General features: G+C 56.6%; 1 protein-coding gene across 1 annotated transcript; it reads left to right on the top strand.

Annotated features, from left to right (window-relative positions):
* The first annotated feature begins 694 nt into the window (after positions 1–694).
* Positions 695–26,276, top strand: EVI5L (ecotropic viral integration site 5 like). Its single transcript, XM_054002346.1, has 20 exons — positions 695–716; positions 778–925; positions 2,422–2,611; positions 3,579–3,803; positions 4,362–4,436; positions 5,527–5,652; positions 6,704–6,847; positions 7,451–7,540; positions 9,423–9,520; positions 10,935–10,995; positions 12,304–12,357; positions 14,361–14,393; positions 17,291–17,422; positions 18,900–19,028; positions 19,946–20,038; positions 20,686–20,814; positions 21,444–21,590; positions 22,974–23,069; positions 24,034–24,129; positions 24,781–26,276. The coding sequence occupies exons 1-20, from the start codon at positions 695–697 to the stop codon at positions 24,973–24,975; spliced, it is 2,283 nt and encodes a 760-aa protein (XP_053858321.1). The 3' UTR covers positions 24,976–26,276.

Here is a 26,276-nt window from a genome sequence, read left to right as displayed (position 1 = left end):
TTCCATCAGAAATGTGATTTTTTCCATCAGAAATGTGCATTTTCCCATCAGAAATGTGCATTTTCCCAACTGAAATGTGCATTTTCCCAACTGAAAATGTGATTTTTTCCCATCAGAAATGTGATTTTTATCCCCCCCCAGGTGATCCCAGGCCGGCCATGGCAGCCCCGGCTCCTGGAGCCTGGAGGGGCTCTGGGGAAATCCGGGATTTGGGGGCTGCAATGGGAATTTTTCAGCCTGAAATATGTGCATTTTTGGGACTTGAGGTGCATTTTTTGGGACTCCGAGGTGCATTTTTGGGACTCCGAGGTGCATTTTTGGGGACTCCCGAGGTGCATTTTTGGACTGAAATGTGATTTTTTTTATCCAGGCTCCAGGAGCCGGGGCTGCCATGGCCAGCCCGGAATCACCTGGAGGGGCCCTGGGGAAATCTGGGATTTGGGCTGCAGTGGGAATTTTTCAGCCTGAAATTTGTACATTTTTGGGACTCCGAGGTGCATTTTTTGGGACTCCGAGGTGCATTTTTGGGACTCCAAGGTGCATTTTTTGGACTGCAATGTGATTTTTTTTCCCCCCCAGGTGATCCCGGGCCGGCCATGGCCTCTCCTGCCGGCAGCCCCGGCTCCTGGAGCCTGGAGGGGCCCTGGGGAAATCTGGGATTTGGGCTGCAGTGGGAACTTTTTCAGGGTGAAATATGTACATTTTTGGACTCCAAGGTGCATTTTTGGGACTCTGAGGTGCATTTTTGGACTGCAATGTGATTTTTTTCCCCCCCAGGTGATCCCGGGCCGGGCCATGGCCTCTCCTGCCGGCAGCCCCCGGCTCCTGGAGCCTGGAGGGGCCCTCGGGCTCCCCGGCAGCCCCGGGGGAGGGCGCTGAGCCCCGACGAGCTGCAGCTGCTGGCCAAGCTGGAGGAGCAGAACCGGTGAGCAAACAAAGAGCATTTTATATTTTCTACCCTTCAATGGGGCAGAAATTGGAGTTAAAATTGATGTTGTTTGGGTTTTGGGGCAATAGCTCCATTTTTGGGGGAATATTTCCATTTTTGGAGTGGTTTATAGGAGGAATATCTCCTTTTTTGGGGAGAATATCTCCATGTTTGGGTGGAATATCTGAATTTTTGGGGGAGAATATCTCCATTTTTGGGGTCATTTTAGGAGAATATTTCCATTTTTTTGGGGTGAATAGCTCCATTTATTGTGGAGTATCTCAATTTTTGGTGGAGTATCTCCATTTTTTGGGGTCTTTTTAGGGGGGGAATATTTAAATTTTTTGAGTAATTTTAGGGGGAATATTTCCATTTTTGGAGTGGTTTTAGGAGGAATATTTCTATTTTTGGGAGAATATTTCCATTTTTGGAGATATTGGAGTTTTGGCCAAGCTGGAGGAGCAGAACCAGTGAACAAACAAAGAATATTTTATATTTTCTGCCCTTTATAGGGGGCAGGAATTTGAATTAAAATTGATGTTGTTTGGGTTTGGGGCAATAGCTCCATTTTTGGCGTCATTTTCGGGGGAATATTTCCATTTTTGGAGAGGTTTTAGGAGGAACATCTCCATGTTTTGGGGGGAATATCTCCATTTTTGTGGTGAATATATCGATTTTGGGGAAAATATCTCCATGTTTGGGTTGGAATATCTCCATTTTTTGTGGTGAATATATCGATTTTGGGGAAAATATCTCCATGTTTGGGTGGAATATCTCCATTTTTGGGTCACTCCCATCTCCTTTGTGGACATTTTGGGTCAGTCCCACCTCCTTTGGGCACATTTTGGGTCATTTTTGGGTCATTCCCATCTCCTTTGGAGGCATTTTGGGTCAGTTTTGGTTCAGTTTTGGGTCACTCCCACCTGCCCAGGGCACATTTTGGTTCAATTTTGGGTCAGTTTTGGGTCACTCTCTCCAGGTCAGGTTTGGGTCACTCCCAGCCTCTCTGGGCACATTTTGGTGGCAGTTTTGGGTCACTGCCACCTGCCCTGGGCACACTTTGGGTGAGCTCTGGGTGAGCTCTGGGTGACTTTCAGGGTGAATTTCGGGTGAGCTCTGGGTGAGTTCTGGGTGAGCTCTGGGTGAGTTTTGGGTGAGTTTTGGGTGAGTTCTGGGTGAGTTTCGGGTGAGTTTTGGGTGAGTTTTGCGTGAGTTTCACGTGAGTTTCGGGTGAGTTTTGGGTGAGTTTCATGTGAGTTTCACGTGAGTTTCGGGTGAGTTTTGGGTGAGTTTCATGTGAGTTTCACGTGAGTTTTGGGTGAGTTTTGGGTGAGTTTCACGTGAGTTTTGGGTGAGTTTTGGGTGAGTTCTGGGTGAGTTTTGGGTGAGTTTTGGGTGAGTTCTGGGTGAGTTCTGGGTGAGTTCTGGGTGAGTTTTGGGTGAGTTTCACGTGAGTTTTGGCTGAGTTTTGGGTAAGTTTTGGCTCTCCCCAGGCTGCTGGAGGCCGACTCCAAGTCGATGCGCTCGGTGAACGGCTCGCGGCGCAACAGCGGCTCCTCGCTGGTGTCCAGCTCCTCGGCCTCGTCCAACCTCAGCCACCTGGAGGAGGACACCTGGATCCTCTGGGGCCGCATCGTCAACGAGTGGGACGAGTGGAGGAAGAAGAAGGAGAAGCTGCTCAAGGTGGTTTTGGGATGGATTTGTCCAGTTTGTTGGGTTTTGGGGTGGATGTGTCCAAGTTGTTGGGTTTTGCATGGATTTTTGTCCAATTTGTTGGGTTTTGAGATGGATTTCTTCAATTTGTTGGGTTTTGGGGTGGATTTCTCCAATTTTTTGGGTTTTCGGGTGGAGTTTTGTCCAATTTGTTGGGTTTTGTGCTGGATTTTTTCCCAAAGGGTCGTTTTTTTGGGATGGATTTCACTAATTTGTTGTGTTTTGAGATGGATTTGCCCAATTTGTTGGGTCTTGTGGTGGATTTGTCCCCTTGGCTCAGGTTTTGGGGCCGGTTTGGTCACCTGGACACGTTTTGGGATGGGTTTGTCCGACAGGAGGACACGGCTTGGGTCCTGCTTCGAGCATCCCACGTTTGGGGTCACCCTGACCCCGTGTCCTCAGTGTCCCCAGTGTCCCCAGGAGCTGATCCCAAAGGGGATCCCAAATCACTTCTGGGCCACCGTGGTGCCGGGAGCAGGGACAGTGGGGTTTGGGGTCATGTTTGGGTCTGGGGTCATGTTTGGGGTCATGTTTGGGGTCACATTTGGGGTTTGGGGTCATGTTTGGGGTCACATTTGGGGTATGTGTGTCCCCAGGAGCTGATCCCAAAGGGGATCCTGCCCCATTTCCGGGCCATCGTGTGGCAGCTGCTGTGCCCTGGAGCAGCAGATCTGGGGACAATGACTTTGGTGTCATGTTTGGGATCCCATTTGGGTTTTGGAGTGACATTTGGGGTTTGTGGTGACATTTGGGGTGACATTTGGGATCACTGTGTCCCAGGAGCTGATCCGCAAGGGGATCCCGCAGCACTTCCAGGCCATCGTGTGGCAGCTGCTGTGCCCTGGAGCAGGGACAGTGGGATCTGGGGTCCCATTTGGGGTCCCATTTGGGGTCCCATTTGGGATTTGGGGTGACATTTGGGATCACCGTGTCCCAGGAGCTGATCCGCAAGGGGATCCCGCAGCACTTCCGGGCCATCGTGTGGCAGCTGCTGTGCAGCGCGGCCGAGCTGCCGCTCAAGGCGCAGTACTCGGAGCTGCTGCGGATGTCGTCGCCCTGCGAGCGCCTGATCCGCCGCGACATCGCCCGCACCTACCCCGAGCACGACTTCTTCAAGGGCCAGGACAGCCTGGGCCAGGAGGTGCTCTTCAACGTCATGAAGGTGACAGCCTGGGGACACTGCTGGGGGTGGCACTGGGACAGGGCCAGGAGGTGCTCTTCAACGTCATGAAGGTGACAGCCTGGGGACACTGGGACAGGGATCTGAGGTGGAACAGGGCCAGGAGATGTTCCTCAGGGTGCTGAAGGTGACCCTGGGGACACTGGGACAGAGACAGGAGGTGGGGCAGGAAATGCTCCTCAGGGTGCTGAAAGTGACACCCTGGGGACACTGCCAGGGGTGGGACAGATGTTCCTCAGGGTGCTGAAGGTGACATTGGGGACACTGCCAGGGGTGGGACAGATGTTCCTCAGGGTGCTGAAGGTGACATTGGGGACACTGCCAGGGGTGGGACAGATGTTCCTCAGGGTGCTGAAGGTGACCCTGGGGACACTGCCAGGGGTGGGACAGATGTTCCTCAGGGTGCTGAAGGTGACATTGGGGACACTGCCAGGGGTGGGACAGATGTTCCTCAGGGTGCTGAAGGTGACATTGGGGACACTGCCAGGGGTGGGACAGATGTTCCTCAGGGTGCTGAAGGTGACCCTGGACCTTCTCCAGGCCTATTCTCTGGTGGATCGCGAGGTCGGTTACTGCCAGGGCAGCGCCTTCATCGTGGGACTGCTGCTCATGCAGGTGGGCCCCCGGGCGTTTCTGGGAATTCCGGGATGTTTTATGGGAATTCCAGGGCTTTTTGGGAATTTCGGGATTTTTTATGGGAATTTCGGGCTTTTTTTGGGAATTCCGGTGCTTTTTGTGGCTATTTTGGTGGTTTTTCTGGGAATTCCGGGTTTGTTTTGTTTTTTCTGGGAATTTCAGTGTTGGTTTTGTGGGAGTTTTGGTGGATTTTCTGGGAAATTTGGTGGATTTTGGGGAATTCCAGGGGTTTTTTTAGGAATTTTGGTGTTTTTTTCTGGGAATTCTGGGTTTTTTTTCTGGGAATTCTGGGGATTTTGATGGGAATTCCATCAGTTCCATGGGAGTTCCAGGATTTTGCTGGGAATTCTGTGTTTTTTTGGGAATTCCGTGTTTCCCCTGCCCGCAGATGCCCAAGGAGGAGGTGTTCAGTGTTTGCTGGGAACTGTGGGGATTTTGCTGGGAATTCCAGGATTTTGCTGGGAATTGTGGAATTTTTGACGGGGAATTCCAGGATTTTTGATTGGGAATTCCATGTTTTTGGGGAATTCCGTGTTTATTTGGGAATACCGGGTTTCCCCTGCCCGCAGATGCCCGAGGAGGAGGCGTTCAGCGTTCGATGGGAATTGTGGGGATTTTGATGGAATTCCAGGGATTTTGATTGGGAATTCCAGGATTTTGCTGGGAATGGTGGGATTTTTGATGGGGAATTCCAGGATTTGCTGAGAATTCCGTGGTTTTTTGGGAATTCCGTGTTTCCCCTGCCTGCAGATGCCCGAGGAGGAGGTGTTCAGCGTTTGCTGGGAACTGTGGGGATTTTGCTGGGAATTCCGGGATTTTGCTGGGAATTGTGGGATTTTTGATGGGGAATTCCAGGATTTGCTGGGAATTGCGGGATTTTTGATGGGGAATTCCAGGATTTGCTGGGAGTTCCGTGTTTTTTTGGGAATTGTGTGTTTCCCCTGCCCGCAGATGCCCGAGGAGGAGGCGTTCAGCGTTTGCTGGGAATTGTGGGGATTTTGCTGGGAAATGCAGGTTTTTTTGGGAATTCCATGTTTTTTTGGGAATTGCATGTTGCCCCTGCCCGCAGATGCCCGAGGAGGAGGCGTTCAGCGTCTTCGTGCGCCTCATGCAGCAGTACCGCCTGCGCGAGCTCTTCAAGCCCAGCATGGCCGAGCTGGGGCTCTGCATCTACCAGTTCGAGTTCCTGCTGCAGGTGGGGACAGCGGGGACACCGTGGGGACAGGGACACAGGGGACAGAGGGGACACTGTGGGGACACCGTGGGGACACCGTGGGGACAAGGACAGGGACACAGAGGACAGAGGGGACAGGGACACAGGGGACAGAGGGGGCAGGGACACCGTGGGGACAGGGACAGGGACACAGGGGACAGAGGGGACGGGGACAAGGACAGGGACAGAGGGGACAGGGACAGGATGGGGACACCATGGGGACAGGGACACCATGGGGACAGGGATAGGGACACCATGGGGACACCGTGGGGACAGGGACAGGGACGGGGACACCGTGGGGACAGGGACCAACCCCAGATTCTCATTTTTGTCTGACCCCGAATTCCCAATCTTGTCTGACCCCAAATTCCTGTTTTTGTGCGACCCCGAATTCCCATTTTTGTCTGACCCCAAATTCCTGTTTTTGTCCGACCCTGAATTCTCGTTTTTGTCTGACCCCAAATTCCCATTTTTGTCTGACCCCATTTCCTGTTCCTATCCAACCCTGAATTCCCATTTTTGTCCCTGAATCCAACCCCAAATTCCTATTTTTGTCTGACCCCAAATTCTCGTTTTCATCCCCAAATCCAACCCCAAATTCCCATTTTTCTCCAACCCCAAATTTCCATTTTCTCCCTCCAATCCAACCCCAAATTCCCGTTTTTCTCCCCAAATTCCCATTTTCTCCCCAATCCAACCCCAAATTCCCATTTTTCTCCCCAAATTCACATTTTTCTCCCCAAATTCCCATTTTCTCCCCAATCCAACCCCAAATTCCCATTTTTCTCCCCAAATTCCCATTTTCTCCCCAATCCAACCCCAAATTCCCGTTTTTCTCCCCCAATTCCCGTTTCTCTCCCCCAATCCAACCCCAAATTCCCGTTTTTTCTCCCCAAATTCCCGTTTTTCTCCCCAAATTCCCATTTTCTCCCCAATCCAACCCCAAATTCCCGTTTTTCTCCCCAAATTCCCATTTTTCTCCCCAATTCCCGTTTCTCTCCCCACATCCGACCCCAATTCCCGCGTTCCGCAGGAGCAGCTGCCGGAGCTGAACGTGCACTTCCGCTCGCAGAGCTTCCTCACCTCCATGTACGCCTCGTCCTGGTTCCTCACGCTCTTCCTCACCACCTTCCCCCTGCCCGTGGCCACGCGCGTCTTCGACATCTTCATGTACGAGGTAGCCCAAAATCGGCCCCTTCCGACCCAAAACGTGGGCTTGGGGGCAGTCAGAATCCCTCAAAAATGGGTTTGGGGTGGATCAAACTCCTCAAAAATGGGTTTGGGGTGGATCAAATCCTTCAGAAATGGGTTTGGGGTGGATCAAACTCCTCAAAAATGGGTTTGGGGTGGATCAAATCACTCAAAAACGGGTTTGGGGTGGATCAAATCACTCAGAAATGGGTTTGGGGTGGATCAAAACACTCAAAAACGGGTTTGGGGTGGATCAAATCCCTCAAAAATGGGTTTGGGTTTGACCAAGTCCCTCAGAAATGGGTTTGGTTTGATCAAATCACTCAAAAATGGGTTTGAAATGGATCAAACTCCGCAAAAATGGGTTTGGTTTGACCAAATCCCAGGGCCCAGGGTGGTCCCAGGGTGGTCGTGGTGACCCGGGGATAACCCAAGGTGTCCCCAGAGCGGCCTCAGTGACCCAGGGTGGCCCCGGGATGGTCATGGTGGCCCCACGGTGGCCCTGCGGTGGCCGCGCTGACCCGGGGTGGCCCCACGGTGGCCGCGGTGGCCCCGCGGTGGCCGCGCTGACCGGGCGGGGCCGCGGCAGGGGCTGGAGATCGTGTTCCGCGTGGGGATGGCCCTGCTGCAGTTCAACCAGGCCGAGCTGGTGCAGCTGGACATGGAGGGCATGTCCCAGGTACCAGCTGGCCTGCGGTGGCCTGGGGTGGGCTTGGTCAGTGGGGTGGGCTTGGTCAGTGGGGTGGGTTTGGTCAGTGGGGTGGGCTTGGTCAGTGGGGTGGGTTTGGGGTGGGGTGGCCTGGGGTGGGTTTGGTCAGTGGGGTGGGCTTGGGGTGGCCTGGGGTGGGCTTGGTCAGTGGGGTGGGGTTAGTCAGTGGGGTGGGCTTGGGCAATGGGGTGGGCTTGGTCAGTGGGGTGGGCTTGGGGTGGCCTGGGGTGGGCTTGGTCAGTGGGGTGGGGTTGGTCAGTGGGGTGGGCTTGGGCAATGGGGTGGGCTTGGTCAGTGGGGTGGGCTTGGTCAGTGGGGGGGGGTTGATCAGTGGGGTGGGCTTGGTCAGTGGGGTGGGGTTGGGCAATGGGGTGGGCTTGGTCAGTGGGGTGGAGTTAGTCTGTGGGGTGGGCTTGGTCAGTGGGGTGGGTTTGGGGTGGGGTGGCCTTGGGGTGGGCTTGGTCAGTGGGGTGGGGTTAGTCAGTGGGGTGGGTTTGGGGTGGGGTGGCCTTGGGGTGGGCTTGGGCAATGGGATGGGGTTGGTCAGTAGGGTGGGCTTGGTCAGTGGGGTGGGGTTGGTCAGTGGGGTGGGTTTGGGGTGGGGTGGCCTTGGGGTGGGCTTGGGCAATGGGATGGGGTTGGTCAGTGGGGTGGGCTTGGTCAGTGGGGTGGGGCTGGTCAGTGGGGTGGGTTTGGGGTGGGGTGGCCTTGGGGTGGGCTTGGGCAATGGGATGGGGTTGGTCAGTGGGGTGGGCTTGGTCAGTGGGGTGGGGTTGGTCAGTGGGGTGGGTTTGGGGTGGGCTTGGTCAATGGGATGGGCTTGAGGTGGCCTTAAGGTGGGTTTGGTCAATGAGGTGGCCTTGGGCAATGGGGTGGCCTTGGGCAATGGGGTAGGTTTGGGCAGTGGGGTGGAATTTGGGGTGGATTTGGTCAATGGATGGGGTTTAGGATCAGTTTTGGGGTGGGTTTGGTCAATGGGATGGATTTGGGGTTGGTTTGGTCACTGGGTTTTAGGATGGGATTTGGGGTGGGTTTGGTCAATGGGATGGATTTTAGGATGAGGTTTGGGGTGGGTTTGGTCAGTGGATGGGTTTTAGGATGAGGTTTGGGGTGGGTTTGGTCAGTGGATGGATTTTAGGATGAGGTTTGGGGTGGGTTTGGTCAGTGGATGGATTTTAGGATGAGGTTTGGGGTGGGTTTGGTCAGTGGATGGATTTTAGGATGAGGTTTGGGGTGGGTTTGCCAACGGGATGAGTTTATCCTCGTTTTGTTCTGGGTTTCCCTCATTCTGGGTGGGGTTTTGCCCAGTTTGTGCTGAATCTCCCCATTTTTGTGCTGAATTCCCCATTTTTGTTCTGAATTCCCCATTTTTGTTCCAAATTCCCATTTTTGTTCCGAATTCCCCATTTTTGTGCTGAATTCTCCATTTTCGTTCTGAATTCCCCATTTTTGTTCCAAATTCCCCATTTTTGTGCTGAATTCCCCATTTTTGTGCTGAATTCTCCATTTTTGTGCTGAATTCCCCATTTTTGTTCCAAATTCCCATTTTTGTTCCGAATTCCCCATTTTTGTTCCGAATTCCCCATTTCTGTGCTGAATTCCCCATTTTTTGTTCCAAATTCCCCATTTTTGTTCCAAATTCCCATTTTTGTTCCGAATTCCCCATTTCTGTGCTGAATTCCCCATTTTTTGTTCCAAATTCCCCATTTTTGTTCCAAATTCCCATTTTTGTTCCGAATTCCCCATTTCTGTGCTGAATTCCCCATTTTCGTTCCAAATTCCCATTTTTGTTCCGAATTCCCCATTTCTGTGCCGCCTCCCCGTCCGGGCTCTCCCCGCGCCGCTCCCGCAGTACTTCCAGAAGGTGATCCCGCACCAGTTCGACTCGTGCCCGGACCAGCTGATCCTGCGCGCCTGCCAGGTCAAGTACAACCCCCGCAGGATGAAGAGGTCAGGGGCCACCTGTGCCTGTGTCCCCTGTCACCTGTGTCACCTGTCACCTGTGTCACCTGTGTGTCACCTGTGTGTCACCTGTGTGTCACTTGTGTCACCTCCTGTCCCTGTGTCACCTGTGTCAGCTCCTGTCACCTGTGTCACCTCCTGTCCCTGCGTCACCTGTGTCACCTGTCACCTGTGTCACCTGTGTGTCACCTCCTGTCCCTGTGTCACCTGTGTCACCTGTCACCTGTGTCACCTGTCACCTCCTGTCCCTGTATCACCTGTGTCACCTGTCACCTGTGTCACCTCCTGTCCCCTCTGTCACCTATGTCACCTCTTGTCCCTGTTTCACCTCTGTCACCTCCTGTCCCTGTGTCACCTGTGTCACCTCCTGTCCCTGTCCCATTGTCCCCAGCTGTCCCCAGCTGTCCCCATGTCCCCAGCTGTCTGTGTCCCTGTCCTCATTGTCCCCAGCTGTCCCTGTCCTGGTCCCCATTGTCCCCAGCTGTCCTCTGTGTCTCTGTCCCTGTGTCCCTGTCCCTGTGTCCCCATTGTCCCCATTGTCCCCAGCTGTTCCTGTCCCTGTCCCCATTGTCTCCTGGGTCCCTGTCCCCATTGTCCCCATTGTCCCCATTGTCCCCATTGTCCCGTGTCCCTGTCCTTGTGTCCCTGTCCCCTCTGTCCCCTCTGTCCCCTCTGTCCCCATTGTCCCCAGCTGTCCCTGTCCCTGTGTCCCTGTCCCTGTCCCCATTGTCCCCTGTGTCCCTTTCCCTGTCCCCAGCTGTCCCTGTCCCCTCTGTCCCCATTGTCCCCATGTCCCTGTTCTTGTGTCCCTGTCCCCATTGTCGCCGTGTCCCCATTGTCCCCATTGTCCCCATTGTCCCGTGTCCCTGTCCCCATTGTCCCAATTGTCCCCATTGTCCCCGTGTCCCCATTGTCCCCATTGTCCCGTGTCCCTGTCCCCATTGTCCCCATTGTCCCCATTGTCCCCATTGTCCCCATTGTCCCGTGTCCCTGTCCCCATTGTCCCAATTGTCCCCATTGTCCCCATTGTCCCCATTGTCCCGTGTCCCTGTCCCCATTGTCCCAATTGTCCCCATTGTCCCCATTGTCCCCATTGTCCCCATTGTCCCGTGTCCCTGTCCCCATTGTCCCCATTGTCCCCATTGTCCCCATTGTCCCGTGTCCCTGTCCCCATTGTCCCAATTGTCCCCATTGTCCCCATTGTCCCCATTGTCCCCATTGTCCCGTGTCCCTGTCCCCATTGTCCCCATTGTCCCCATTGTCCCCATTGTCCCGTGTCCCTGTCCCCATTGTCCCAATTGTCCCCATTGTCCCCATTGTCCCCATTGTCCCCATTGTCCCGTGTCCCTGTCCCCATTGTCCCCATTGTCCCCATTGTCCCGTGTCCCTGTCCCCTCCCCAGGCTGGAGAAGGAATACGCCGCCCTCAAGAGCAAAGAGATGGAGGAGCAGATCGAGATCAAGGTGGGACACGGGGACACCTGGGGACATGAGGGGACACCTGGGGACATGAGGGGACATGAGGGGACACCTGGGTCACCTGGGGACACCCGGGGACATCTGGGACACCTGGGGACATCTGGGACACCTGGGGACATCTGGGGGACATGAGGGGACATCTGGGGACATGAGGGGACACCTGGGACACCTGGGGACAGCTGGGACACCCGGGGACATCGGGGACACCTGGGGACAGCGGGGACACCTGTGACACCTGGGACATCTGGGGACAGCTGGGGACACTGTGGGGTCATCCCATGGCCATTGGAGCCACCCCAGGGCCACCAAAGCCACTCTGGCTATCCCCAGGCTGTCCCCAGAGTTGGTGACACTTGGGGACATCCCCTCCCCCTTTCCTGGGCTAATGTCCTTTTGTCCCCTCTCTGTCCCCTCATTGCCCCCTCCCTGTCCCCTCATTGTCCCCTCTCTGTCCCCTCTCTGTCCCCTCTCTGTCCCCTCATTGTCCCCTCTCTGTCCCCTCTCTGTCCCCTCTGTCCCTTCATTGTCCCCTCTCTGTCCCCTCTCTGTCCCCTCCCTGTCCCCTCCCTGTCCCCTCTCTGTCCCCTCTCTGTCCCCTCCCTGTCCCTTCATTGTCCCCTCCCTGTCCCCTCCCTGTCCCCTCCCTGTGCCCTCTCTGTCCCCTCCCTGTCCCTTCATTGTCCCCTCCCTGTCCCCTCCCTGTCCCCTCCCTGTCCCCTCTCTGTCCCCTCTGTCCCTTCATTGTCCCCTCCCTGTCCCCTCTCTGTCCCCTCTCTTTGCCCTCTCTGTCCCCTCCCTGTCCCCTCTCTGTCCCTTCTCTGTCCCCTCATTGTCCCCTCCCTGTCCCCTCTCTGTCCCCTCCCTGTCCCCTCCCTGTCCCCTCTCTGTCCCCTCATTGTCCCCTCCCTGTCCCCTCCCTGTCCCCTCCCTGTCCCCTCTCTGTCCCCTCTGTCCCCTCTCTGTCCCCTCTGTCCCCTCCCTGTCCCCTCTCTGTCCCCTCCCTGTCCCCTCCCTGTCCCCTCCCTGTCCCCTCTGTCCCTTCATTGTCCCCTCCCTGTCCCCTCTCTGTCCCCTCTGTCCCTTCATTGTCCCCTCCCTGTCCCCTCCCTGTCCCCTCCCTGTCCCCTCATTGTCCCCTCCCTGTCCCCTCATTGTCCCCTCCCTGTCCCCTCCCTGTCCCCTCTCTGTCCCCTCCCTGTCCCCTCATTGTCCCCTCCCTGTTCCCTCTCTGTCCCCTCCCTGTCCCCTCCCTGTCCCCTCTCTGTCCCCTCTCTGTCCCCTCTGTCCCCTCAGCGGCTCCGCTCCGAGAATCGGCTCCTGAAGCAGCGAATCGAGACCCTGGAGAAGGTGAGGACCCCAAAAAACCTCCCCAAAAAACCCCAAAAGCCCAAAAAAAAACCCAAAAACACTGCATGGAACAAAAAAACCAACCAAAAAAAACCCCAAAACACCACATGGAACCAAAAAACCTCCCCAGAAAACCCCAAAAGCCCCAAAAAAAACCCAAAAACACTGCATGGAACAAAAAGAAAAACCCAAAACACCGTATGGAACCCAAAACCACCCCAAAAAACCCCAAAACACCGCATGGAATCCAGAACCACCCCAGAAACACCCCAAAAACCCAAAACCACTGCATGGAACCAAAAAACAAACCCAAAACACCATATGGAACCCAAAAACAAACCCAAAAAACCCCAAAACACCACATGGAACCCCAAAACAAACCCCAAAAAACCCTGAAACACTGCATGGAACCCAAACAAAACCCAAAAACCCCAAAGCACTGCATGGAAACAAAAAAAAAACCAAAAATCCCAACCCGCTCCCAAAAACCCCAAACACTGCATTGAACCTAAAAGAAACGCCAGAAAAAGCCACCAAAGAAGCCCAAAAACCCCCACAAAAAACCCCAAAAAAGCCCAAAAACCCCAAGAAAAATCCCAAAACACTGCATGGAACCAAAACAAACCCCCCAAAAAAACCCAAAAAAGCCCCAAAACAAACAAACAAAAAAACCCAAAATAGCAAAAAAAACCCATAGCACTGCACGGAACCCAAAACAAACCCCAAAAAAGCCCAAAGAAAGCTCAAAACCTGAAAAAAAAAAAACAAAAATCCTCAAAATACCCCAAACCACTGCCCGGAACCTAAAACAAAGCCCAAAAAAAAGCCAAATAAAAAACCCCAAAAAGGCCCAAAAACCCCCCAAAAAACCCCAACCCACTGCATGGAACCCAAAAAAAAAAAAAAACAACTCCAAAAAAAGCAAAAAAAGAGAAACAAGCCCAAAAGGCCCAAAAACCCCAAAACCACTGCATGGAACCCAGAAAAGCCCAAAAACCCCCAAAAAATCCCAAAAAGTGCCCAAAAATCCCAAAAAAGCCCAAAAGCACCAAAAAATCCCCAACCCCCCCCCCCAAAAAAAACCTCCAAAAAAGCCCAAAAACACCAAAAAATCCCCCCAAAAAACCCCAAAACCACCAAAAAACCCGAAAACCTCTCTTATTTTGGGCCCAAACCCCTCAATTTTAGGTCAAATCCCCCCATTTTGGGACCAAAAATTCTCTTTTTCCTCCAAAACCCCAATTTGGGCCCAAATCCCCTCATTTAGGGACAAAAAAATCCCATTTTGCACCCAGCCCCCACCCCAGGAATTCGGGAATGTCGCGGGCGGGGTCGCGGGGGCCTCTGGGACTGTCACTGTCACCTGTCAGACACTGTCAGTGTCACTGTCACTGTGTCACTGTCACTGTGTCACTGTGTCACTGTGTCACTGTCATTGTCACCTGTCAGACACTGTCACTGTGTCACTGTCACTGTGTCACTGTCCCTGTCACTGTGTCACTGTCACCTGTCAGACACTGTCAGTGTCACTGTCACTGTGTCACTGTCACTGTCACTGTGTCACTGTCACTGTGTCACTGTCCCTGTGTCATTGTCACTGTCCCTGTGTCATTGTCACTGTCACTGTGTCCCTGTCACTCTGTCACTGTCCCTGTCTCTGTGTCACTGTCCCTGTCACTGTCGCTGTCTCTGATCTCTGTCTCTGTGTCCCTGTCACTCTGTCCCTGTCCCTGTGTCACTGTCACTCTGTCACTCTGTCCCTGTCACTCTGTCCCTGTCGCTGTCGCTGTCTCTGACCCGTCTCTGTCTCTGTGTCCCTGTGTCCCTGTCACTCTGTCCCTGTCCCTCTGTCCCTGTCGCTGTCACTGTCTCTGACCCATCTCTGTCTCTGTGTCCCTGTGTCCCTGTCACTGTCACTCTGTCCCTGTCACTCTGTCCCTGTCCCTCTGTCCCTGTCGCTGTCGCTGTCTCTGACCCGTCTCTGTCTCTGTCCCCTCCCCCAGGAGAGCGCGGCCCTGGCCGATCGCCTCATCCAGGTACGGCCCCGACGGTCCCAGCGCCATTGGCACTGTCACCCCGACGGTCCCGACAGTCCCGACAGTCCTGACAGTCCTGACATTCCCAATCATCATCCCGACAGTCCTGACATTCCCGACAGTCCCATCATCATCCCGACAGTCCCGACAGTCCTGACATTCCCAATCATCATCCCGACAGTCCTGACAGTCCCGACAGTCCCATCATCATCCCGACAGTCCCAATCATCATCCCGACATTCCCGACATTCCCGATAATCCCGACAATCCCATCCTCATCATCCCAACGTTCCCAACATTCCCAATCATCATCCTGACATTCCCGATATTCCCGATAATCCCGACAATCCCAATCATCATCCCGATATTCCTGATATTCATCCCAATATTCCCAATAATTATCCTGACAATCCTGATATTCCCAATAACCCTGATCATCCCAACAATCCCCATCATCCTGACTTTCCCGATATTCCCGATATTGCCAACATTCCCAACAGTCCCATCATCCTCATCCCAATAATCCCGACATTCCTGACAGTCCCATCATCCCGATATTCCCAATAATCCCATCATCATCATCATCATCCCGATAATCCCAACAATCATCCCAACAATCCCCATCATCCGGATATTCCCGATCATCATCCTGATATTCCCAACAATCCCCATCATTGTCATCCCGATATTCCCAATAATCATCCCCACCACCATCATCCCGATATTCCCGATCACCCCGATCATCCCGATAATCCCAATATTGCCAACAATCCCGATCATCCGGATATTCCTGATCATCATCCTGATATTCCCGATAACCCCGATCGTCCTGATAATCCTGATAATCATCCCGATATTCCCAATAATCCCAATATTCCCGACCATCCCAATCATCCTGACCATCCCAATAATTATCCTGATATTCCCAATAACCCCGATAATCCCGATATTCCCAATATTCCTGATATTCACAACCATCCCAATAATCATCCCGATATTCCCGATAACCCCCATATTCCCGATATTCCTGATAATCCCGATATTCCCAATATTCCTAACCATCCCAATAATCATCCCGATATTCCCAACAATCCCGATAACCCCGATTATCCCGACCATCCCATTTTCTCTCCCGATATTCCCGATTTTTTCCCAGTTTTCTTCCCCAAATTTTCCCCTGATATTCCTGATCATCATCCCGATCATCATCCCGATATTCCCGATTTTCTCTCCCGATTTCCTCTCCCAATTCTCCCGATTTTCTTTCCTGATTTTCCCAATTTTCCCGATTTTTTCCTCCAATATTCCCCATAACCCCGATCACCCTGAAAACCCGATCATCCCAATATTCTCGATTGATTTTCCCAATTTTTTCCCCCAATAATCCTGATTTATTTCCCCTTTTTTTTCCTGATTTTCCTGATTGATTTCCCCAATTAATTTTCCCAATATTCCTGATAATCCCAATAATCCAAATTTTCTTTCCTGATTTTCCCCATTTTTCCCCTAATTTTCCTGATTTTTTCCCCAAGTTTCTCTCCCGATTTCCCCAATTTTTTTCCCGATTTTTTTCCCTGATTTTCCCCAATTTTACCCGATTTTGTATCCAATTTTCATGGGTTTTTTTTCAAATTTTCCCCAATTTTTTCCCAATTTTCCCGATTTTTTTTCCCTGATTTTTTCCCGATTTCCTGATTTTTTCCCCTTTTTTCCCGATTTTTTCCCAATTTCCTGATTTTTTCCCCAATTTTCCAAATTTTTTCCCCAATTTTCCCCCCCGATTTTTCCCCCGATTTTCCCCACGGATTTTCCCAATTTTCCCCCAATTTTCCCCATTTCCTTCTCCTCCTTTTCCCACCCTCCCCTCCCCCAGCCCCACTTTTGGGCTCCTTTTCCTTTTTTCCGCCGTTTCTTTCCGCTTTTCCGGAGGCTCCCGCGCACCTTGGGGGGATTTTTTGGGGAATTTTGGGGAATTTGGGGGAATTTTGGGGAAACTTGGGGATTTGGGGGGAAATTTGGGGGATTTTGAGGGTTTTTGGAGAAATTTGGGGAAAATTTGGGGAAATTTGGGGAAGTCTGGGGAGGGATTTTGAGGGGAATTTGGGAAATCTGGAGGAATTTGGGGGAAATTTGGGCTTTTTTAATTCTGGGGAATTTTGAGGGAATTTTGGGAAAATTTTCGGCTATTTGGGGGGATTTTTGGTTAATTTTGGGGAAATTTTGGAAAATTTGGGGGGATTTGGGGGGATTTTGAGGAATTTTGGGGAAATGTTGGGCATTTGTGGAAATTTTGAATTTTAGTGAATTTGGGGGATTTGGGGGGATTTGGGGGATTTTGAGGAATTTTTGGGGGGATTTTGGGGAATTTTGGGGATTTGGGGTTTGGGATTTGGGGTTTGGGATTTGGGATTTGGGGTGAAAAGCAGCGATTGGAGGAGTTTGGATGGAATTTGGGATGGGGGAGGGAGGGGAGGGGACAAACGGCACTGGAGGTCCCCACGGGGCTGGTGGCACCTCCGTTGTCACCTCCCTGTCCCCACTGTCACCTCCCTGTCCCCACTGTCACCTCCCAGGGCTGCTGGCTCCTCCTTGTCCCCTTTGTCACCTCCCTGTCCTTGGTGTCACCTCCTTGTCCCTGGTGTCACTGCCCAGGGCTGGTGTCACCTCCCGGTGTCACCTCCCTGTCCCCATTGTCACCTCCCTGTCCCCCCAGTGCCACCACAGCCATGTTGGCTCTGCCCTGGGGGCAGGAGGTGGCACTGTCCCTAGTGTCCCCAGTGTCCCCAATGTCCCCGATGTCCCCGTGTCCCCAGGGCCAGGTGACAGTGTCCCCGTGTCCCCGTGTCCCCAGGGCCAGGTGACAATGTCCCCATGTCCCCATGTCCCCGTGTCCCCAGGGCCAGGTGACGCGGGCGCAGGAGGCCGAGGAGAACGACGTCATCCGGCGGGAGCTGGCGCTGGTGCGGCAACGCTGCAGCTCGGCCACCGAGAGCCTGAGACGGGCACAGAGCACCATCAGAGAGCTCCAGGTGTGTCACCTGTGTGTCACCTGTGTGTCACCTGTGTGTGTCACTGTGTGTCACCTGTGTGTCATTGTATCACCTGTGTGTGTCACTGTGTGTCACTGTTTGTCACTGCCCCGGTGACAACGCTGCAGCTCGGCCACCGAGAGCCTGAGACGGGCACAGAGCACCATCAGAGAGCTCCAGGTGTGTCACCTGTGTGTCACCTGTGTGTCACCTGTGTGTCACCTGTGTCACTGTGTCACCTGTGTGTCACTGTATCACCTGTGTGTGTCACTGTGTGTCACTGCCCCGGTGACAACGCTGCAGCTCGGCCACCGAGAGCCTGAGACGGGCACAGAGCACCATCAGAGAGCTCCAGGTGTGTCACCTGTGTGTCACCTGTGTGTCACCTGTGTGTCACCTGTGTCACTGTGTCACCTGTGTGTCACTGTATCACCTGTGTGTGTCACTGTGTGTCACTGCCCCGGTGACAACACTGCAGCTCGGCCACCGAGAGCCTGAGACGGGCACAGAGCACCATCAGAGAGCTCCAGGTGTGTCACCTGTGTCACCTGTGTCACCTGTGTGTGTCAGTGTGTCACCTGTGTGTCACTGCCCCAGTGACAACGCTGCAGGTGATCTTTGGTCACATTTGGTGGCATTGGTGGCATTTGGTGACATTGGTGGCATTTGGTGGCATTTGGTGGCACAGGTATCTCCTGCTTGAACGAGAATTTCGTGGCAGGTGGGAGGTGACCTTTGGTGACCTTTGGTGACACTTGGTGACACTTGGTGACATTGGTGACATTTGGTAACTCCCATCTGTCAGAGCAGCTCGTAGCAGGTGGGGATGATGGGGAGGTGACACTTGGGGACACTTGGTGACCTTTGGTGACATTTAGGGACAGGGTAACCCCCATCTGAGCGAGACGTTTGTGGCAGTTGGGAAATGACACTTGGTGACATTGGGGACATTTGGTGACATTTGCTAACTCCCATCTCTCAGAGGAACTGATGGCAGGTGAGGACAATGGGGAGGTGACCTTTGGTGACACTTGGGGACATTGGGGACAGGGTAACCCCCGTCTGAATGTGGAGTTCATGGTGGGCGGGGCTGATGGGGAGGTGACACTTGGTGACATTTAGGGACATTTGGTAACTCCCATCTCTCAGAGGAGCTCATGGCAGGTGGGGACAATGGGGAGGTGATTTTTGGTGGCCTTTGGTGACACTTGGGGACATTTGGTAACTCCCGTCTCTCAGAGGAGCTCATGGCAGGTGGGAGGTGACACCTGGGGACATTTGGTGACACTTGGGGACATTTGGGGACAGGGTAACCCCCGTCTGAGCGAGGAGTTCATGGCAGGCAGGGACGATGGGGAGGTGACACTTGGTGACACTTGAGGACATTTGGTAACTCCCGTCTGTCAGAGCAGCTTGGGGACAATGGAGAGGTGACACCTGGGGACATTTGGTGACACCTGGGGACATTTGGGGACAGGGTAACCCCCGTCTGAGCGAGGAGTTCGTGGCGCACCTGGAGACGGAGCTGGAGCGGTCGCGGCTGCGCGAGAGCGAAACCCTGGGCGCCCTCAAGGAGATGCAGGACAAGGTCCTGGACATGGAGAAGGTGACATGGGGACACCAGGGTGGCACCGGGGGTGACAGGGTCCCAATGGGACAGGGAGTGGCCCTGAGTGTGGGGGTGTCACACAGGGGACCCTGGGGACAGAGAGAGTCCCATGGGTGGCCTTGGGGACAGGGAGGGACCTTGGGTGGCTCTGGGGACAGGGGACCCTCGAGGAGACGCAGGACAAGGTCCTGGACATGGAGAAGGAGACATGGGGACACCAGGGTGGCACTGGGGTGGCACTGGGGACACCAGGGTGGCACCGGGGATGGCAGGGTCCCAGTGGGATGGGGAGGGTCCCATGGGTGGCTCTGGGGACAGGAGCTGTCCCAAGTGGGCCTGTGAACGTCCCTCTGTCTGTCCCCTCCGATGTCCCTGTGTCCCCGATGTCCCCCCTGGTGTCCCTGTGTCCCCAATGTCCCCCTGTCCCCACTGCTGCCCCCCTGATGTCCCTTTGTCCCCTGATGTCCCTGTCCCCGTTGCTGTCCCCATTGCTGTCCCCATGTCCCCCGTGATGTCCCTGTGTCCCCAATGTCCCTGTGTCCCCGCTGATGTCCCTTTGTCCCCTCTGATGTCCCCGTGTCCCCATGTCCCTTCTGATGTCCCTGTGTCCCCATGTCCCCTCTGATGTCCCTGTGTCCCCGTGTCCCCTCTGATGTCCCCGTGTCCCCTCTGATGTCCCCTCTGATGTCCCTGTGTCCCCTCTGATGTCCCTGTGTCCCCGTGTCCCCTCTGATGTCCCCTCTGATGTCCCTGTGTCCCTGTGTCCCCTCTGATGTCCCCGTGTCCCCTCTGATGTTCCCTCTGATGTCCCTGTGTCTCTGTGTCCCCTCTGATGTCCCTTTGTCCCCTCTGATGTCCCCTCTGATGTCCCTGTGTCCCCTCTGATGTCCCCTCTGATGTCCCTGTGTCCCCAGCGGCAGCCGCTGCTGCCGGACGAGTCCAGCGTGGTTCGGCTGCAGGAGGAGCTGCAGGAGCTGGCACTGAGTGACATCGGGGACAGCTGGCAGGTGAGACAGGGGACACTGAGTGACATTGGGGACAGCTGGCAGGTGAGACAGGGGACACTGAGTGACATCGGGGACAGCTGGCAGGTGAGACAGGGGACACTGGGGACATCGGGGACAGCTGGCAGGTGAGACAGGGGACATTGGGGACATCGGGGACAGCTGGCAGGTGAGACAGGGGACACTGGGGACATCGGGGACAGCTGGCAGGTGAGACAGGGGACACTGAGTGACATCGGGGACAGCTGGCAGGTGAGACAGGGGACACTGGGGACATCGGGGACAGCTGGCAGGTGAGACAGGGGACATTTGGGACACCTGAGTGACACTGGGGACACCTGGCATTGAGTGACATCGGGGACCTCGGGGACAGCTGGCAGGTGAGAACTTGGCGACATTTGGGAGACCACTGGGGACAGCTGAGTGACATCAGGGACACCTGGCTGGTGTCCCAGGTGTCCCCCAGGTGTGTCCCCAGGTGTCCCAGGGTGGGTTCCCAGGTGTGTCACCTGCCCAGGTGTGTCCCCAAGTGTATCTCAGGTGTCCCCAGGTGTGTCTCAGGTGTCCCCAGGTGTTTCACCTGCCCAGGTGTGTCCCCAGGTGTATCTCAGGTGTCCCCAGGTGTGTCACCTGCCCAGGTGTCCCCCCAGGTGTGCGGGGGCCGCTGGAAGGAGCCGCGGGCGCTGCACGAGGCCGTGCTGGGGGTGCAGCTCCGAGAGAGCCAGGCCCAGGTGGAGCTGAGAGCGCTGAGACAGCGAGTGCTGCACCTGGAGACACAGGTGAGCAACTGGGACAGACTGGGACAGACTGGGAGGGACTGGGACAAACTGGGAATGGAGCTGAGAGAGCTGAGACAGCGAGTGCTGCACCTGGAGACACAGGTGAGCTACTGGGACGGACTGGGAGGGACTGGGACAGACTGGGAGGGACTGTGGGGGAACTGGGAGAGGAGGGACCGGGGTCTGTCCTGGCTTTATCCCAGGTTAATCCTGGGTCAATCTCAGGTCTATTGCAGGTTAATCCAAGGTTAATTTTGGGATTATCCCGGGTTAATCTCAGGTTTAATCCCAGGTTTATCTGGGTTAATCCCGGGTTTATCCTGGCTCTAGGGGCGGATCCAGCGGTCGGTGCTGGGCCGGGCCGAGCAGGCCTGCGCCGGCCTGCGGGAGCAGGGCTGGGTTTATGCTGGGTTTATCCTGGTTAATCCCGGGTTTATCCCAGTTAATCCCAGGTTTATCCCGGTTAATCCCGGGTTTATCCCGGCTCTAGGGGTGGATCCAGCGGTCGGTGCTGGGCCGGGCCGAGCAGGCCTGCGCCGGCCTGCGGGAGCAGGGCTGGGTTTATGCCGGGTTTATCCCGGTTAATCCCGGGTTTACCCCAGTTAATCCCGGGTTTATCCCGGCTCTAGGGGCGGATCCAGCGGTCGGTGCTGGGCCGGGCCGAGCAGGCCTGCGCCGGCCTGCGGGAGCAGCTCCGCGCCGCGGCTGCCCAGAGCCAGGGGCTGCAGGCCCAGCTCAGCGAGAGCCACCGCAAACACGCCGAGGCACAGTGCAAGGTGGGACAGCGGGGACAGCAGGGACAGTGGGGACAGTGGGGACAGCAGCGGGGACAGCGGGGACAACGGGGACAGTGGGGACAGCAGGGACAGCGGGGACAGCAGCGGGGACAACGGGGACAGCAGGGACAAGAGGGACAGTGGGGACAGCAGGGACAGTGGGGACTGCAGCGGGGACAACGGGGACAGTGGGGACAGCAGGGACAGCGGGGACAGCAGTGGGGACAACGGGGACAGCGGGACAGTGGGGAGGTTGGGGACAATGGGGACAATGGGAACACTGGGGACATTGGGGACAGCGGGGACAGTGGGGACATTGGGGACATCAGGGACATTGAGGACAGTGGGAACATTGGGGACATTGGGGACATTGGGGACAGCGGGGGGATTGGGGACTCTGGGGACAGTGGGGACATCAGGGGTATTGGGGACACTGGGTATGTTGGGGACAGTGGGGACAGCATTGGGGACAGTGGGGACGCCGGGGACATTGGGGAGATTGAGGGGATTAGGGACATTGAGGGACAAAGGGGACATTGGGGACATCGGGCATGTTGGGGACACTTGGAGACACTGGGGATGTTGGGGACACTTGGGGACGTTGGGGACATTTGGGATGTTGGGGACATCAGGAGTATTGGGGCCATTGGGGGACACTGGAGACACGTGGGGACATCAGGGACACTTGGGGACATTGGGGAAATTTGGGACACTAGGGGCATTGGGGATGTTGGGGACATCAAGGACACCTTAGGGACAGTGGGGACACTTGGACATTAGGGACATTAGGGACACCTTGGGGACACTGGAGACATTGGGGACAACAGGGGGTGACCCATGGCACTCCTGTGGCTCCTCCCGAGGGCACCCCCGTGGTGGCATCCCTGTCCCCTCCTGTGGTGACACGTCTGTCCCCTCCCCATGGTGACATCCCTGTCCCCTCCTTTGGGGACACCCTGTCAGTTCTGGGGTCCCCGTGTCCCCCCATTGTCCCCACATCCCCTCCGCTGTCCTGGCCTTGTCCCTGGGGACCGGACTGTCCCCAGGGTGGGTGGGACAGTGGCCCCAAGGTGTCCCCAAGGTGTCCCTGAGCTGTCCCGCGGTGTCCCTACGCTGTCCCCAGTGGCAGAGCTGTCCCCGTGGTGTCCCTGGGGGTGTCCCCGTGGTGTCCCTGTGGTGTCCCTGGGGGTGTCCCTCAGTGTCCCCACACTGTCCCCGGTGGCAGGGCTGTCCCGGGGCTGTCCCTGGGTGTCCCCGTGGTGTCCCTGGGGGTGTCCCTCGGTGTCCCCACGCTGTCCCGAGTGGCAGGGCTGTCCCGGGGCTGTCCCGGGGCTGTCCCGGGTGTCCCCTGGTGTCCCCGAGCGGTGACAGCGCTGTCCCCAGAGCAAGGAGGAGGTGATGGCCGTGCGGCTGCGCGAGGCCGACAGCATGGCCGCCCTGGCCGAGATGCGGCAACGCGTGGCAGAGCTGGAGATCCAGGTACGGGACATGGGGACAGCGGGGGGACAGCGGGGACATGGGGGACAGCGGGGACATGGGGGGCATTGGGGACATGGGGGACAGCGGGGACATGGGGGGCATCGGGGACATGGGGGACAGCGGCGACATGGGAGACATCGGGGACATGGGGGACATGGGGGACATTGGGGCATTGGGGGCATCAGGGACATGGGGGGCATTGGGGGACATGGGGGACATCAGGGACATTGGGGGACATTGGGGACATGGGGGGCATTGGGGGACATGGGGGACATCAGGGACATTGGGGGACATTGGGGACATTGGGGACATGGGGACATCAGGGACAATAGGGACATTGGAGACATTGGGGACATGGAGGGGATGGGAGACATCAGGGACATGGGGACATTGGGGACATTGTGGGGACATGGGGACATTGGAGGATGTGGGGCACATGTGAGGGACACTGGGGACATCAGGGACATTGGGGACATCGGAGACATGGAGGGGATAGGGGACATGGGGACATGAGGGACATTGGGGACATGGAAGGGATTATGGGGGACACAGGGGGATGTGGGGACATAGGGACATTGGGGACACGGGGACTGAGGGGACATGAGAGCATGGAGGGGATGGGGGACACAGGGGACATGGAGGGGACACGGGGAGGCATGGAAGGGACATTGCGGGGACATGGGGACATGGGGACAGGGGGACATGGGAACAAGGAGGGGACAGGGGGACATGGGGGCATGGAGGGGTTGGGGGAACATGGGGACAAGGAGAGGACAGGGGGACACGGGGGCATGGAGGGGACATGAGGACATGGAGGGGACATGGGGACATGGTGGGGACAGGGGGATATGGCGGACATGAAGGTCATGGGGACATGGAGGGGACGGGAGGACACAGGGGACATGGGGACACAGGAGGGGCCAGGTGGCCGCAGTGTCCCCTCAGTGTCCCCGGGTGTCCCCAGCGGGAGGAGGGGCGCCTGCAGGGCCAGCTGGAGCACTCGGACGCGGCGCAGTACATCCGGCACCTGCAGGGACACATCCGGCAGCTCAAGGCCGAGGTGGGACACTGGGGACATCCCTGGGGACACTGGGGACATCCCTGGGGACACTGGGACATTGGGGACACGGGGGGCACAGTACATCCGGCACCTGCAGGGACACATCCGGCAGCTCAAGGCCGAGGTGGGACACTGGGGACATCCCTGGGGACACTGGGGACATCTGGGGAACTGGGGACATTGGGGATGTTGGGGACACTGGGGACACCCTGGTGGCATCCAGGGGAGCTGGGGGAGGTGACAGGGGTTGGGGACACCCAGGTGGCACCCGGCAATGTCCCTCAGTGCCACTGGTGGCATTCCCAGTGCCACCGGCGATGTCCCCTCAGTGCCACATGGCCTGGGGACAGCTGGTGACAGCGCGTTCCCCCTGTGTCCTCCCTCCTGCCCTTCTCTGTTGGCCTTTGTCCCCTCCTGTCCCTGTCCCCCTCCTTGTCCCCATCCCCTCCCCTGTCCCTGTTCCTTCCTTGTTCCTTCCCTGTCCCATCCCCTCTCTGTCCCTGTCCCTGCTGTCCCTGCTGTCCCTGTCCCCTCTCTGTCCCTTGTCCCTGCTGTCCCCTCTGTCCCTGTCCCCTCTCTGTCCCCTGTCCCCTGTCCCTGCTGTCCCCTGTCTGTCCCCTGCTGTCCCTGCTGTCCCTGTCCCTGTCCCAGATCCGGCTGCTGCGGGGGCCGCTGTCCTTCGGCGCGGTGGCCTTGGGGACACGCCTGGGGGACGAGGACTCGCTGGGCTCCTCGGACGAGGAGCTGCCACCGCCCTTCGCCCTGACCCCAGGGGACATCGGGGACACCGGGGACACCGGGGACAGCAGTGACAGCGAGCCCGAGGTGGCACCTACGGCACCGTGACACACAGGGGACATCGGGGACACTGGGGACAGCAGCGACAGCGAGTCCGAGGTGGCACCAATGGCACCGTGACACACAGGGGACATCGGGGACACCAGGGACAGCAGCCACAGCCAGAGGTGGCACCGACGGCACCGTGACACACTGGGGACATCGGGGACACCGGGGACACCGGGGACAGCAGTGACAGCGAGCCCGAGGTGGCACCCACGGCACCCTGACACACTGGGGACATCGGGGACACCGGGGACAGCAGCCACAGCCAGAGGTGGCACCCACGGCACCGTGACCCACTGGGGACATCGGGGACACCGGGGACAGCAGCCACAGCCAGAGGTGGCACCGACGGCACCGTGACACACTGGGGACATCGGGGACACTGGGGACATCGGGGACAGCAACGACAGCAGCGACAGCGAGCCCAAGGTGGCACCGACGGCACTGTGACCCACAGGGGACACCAGGGACAGCAGTGACAGCCCGAGGTGGCACCCACAGCACCCTGACACACTGGGGACATCGGGGACATTGGGGACAGCAGTGACAGCCCGAGGTGGCACCGATGGCACCGTGACACACAGGAGACACTGGGGACACCGGGGACAGCAGCGACACTGAACCCGAGGTGGCACCCACGGCACCGTGACACACAGGGGACATCGGGGACAGTCCGAGGTGCCACCACAAGGACACTGGGGACAGACCAGGGGACAGTGGGACACCTGTGGCACCCCGGGGACACCAGGGGACACTGAGGGACACCAAGGACACTGAGGGGACACCTGTGACAAGCAGGGGACACTGTGGGGCATGCAGGGGACATTGGGTGACACCAGGGGACACAAAGGGACATTCAGGGGACACCCAAAGGGCTCTGAGGGACACCCAGGGGACCCTGAGGGGCACGTGTGACACCTGAGGGACACCAAGGGAGACCCAGGGACCCCGAGGGACACCTGTGACACCTCAGGGACACCCAGGGACACCTGAGGGACACTAAGGAACACCCAGGGGACACCAAGGGACAGCCCTGACCTGGCTGATCCCGGACGTGGAGAGATCCCGGGACAGGGACAGGGACAGGGATGGGACAGAGACACACCTGGGACAGGGATGGGACAGAGACACACCAGGGACAGGGACAGGGACACACCTGGGACAGGGATAGAGACACACCTGGGACAGGGACAGGGACACACCAGGGACAGGGACAGGGACAGGGACGGGGACACACCTGGGACAGGGATGGGACAGAGACACACCTGGGACAGGGACAGGGATGGGGACAGGGACACACCAGG

The sequence above is a fragment of the Vidua macroura genome, chromosome 39, assembly GCF_024509145.1.
Source record: "Vidua macroura isolate BioBank_ID:100142 chromosome 39, ASM2450914v1, whole genome shotgun sequence".
NCBI classification, from domain to species: Eukaryota; Metazoa; Chordata; class Aves; order Passeriformes; family Viduidae; genus Vidua; species Vidua macroura.
Note: the sequence above shows the minus strand (reverse complement) of the source record. Positions and strands in the feature narration are given on the sequence as shown.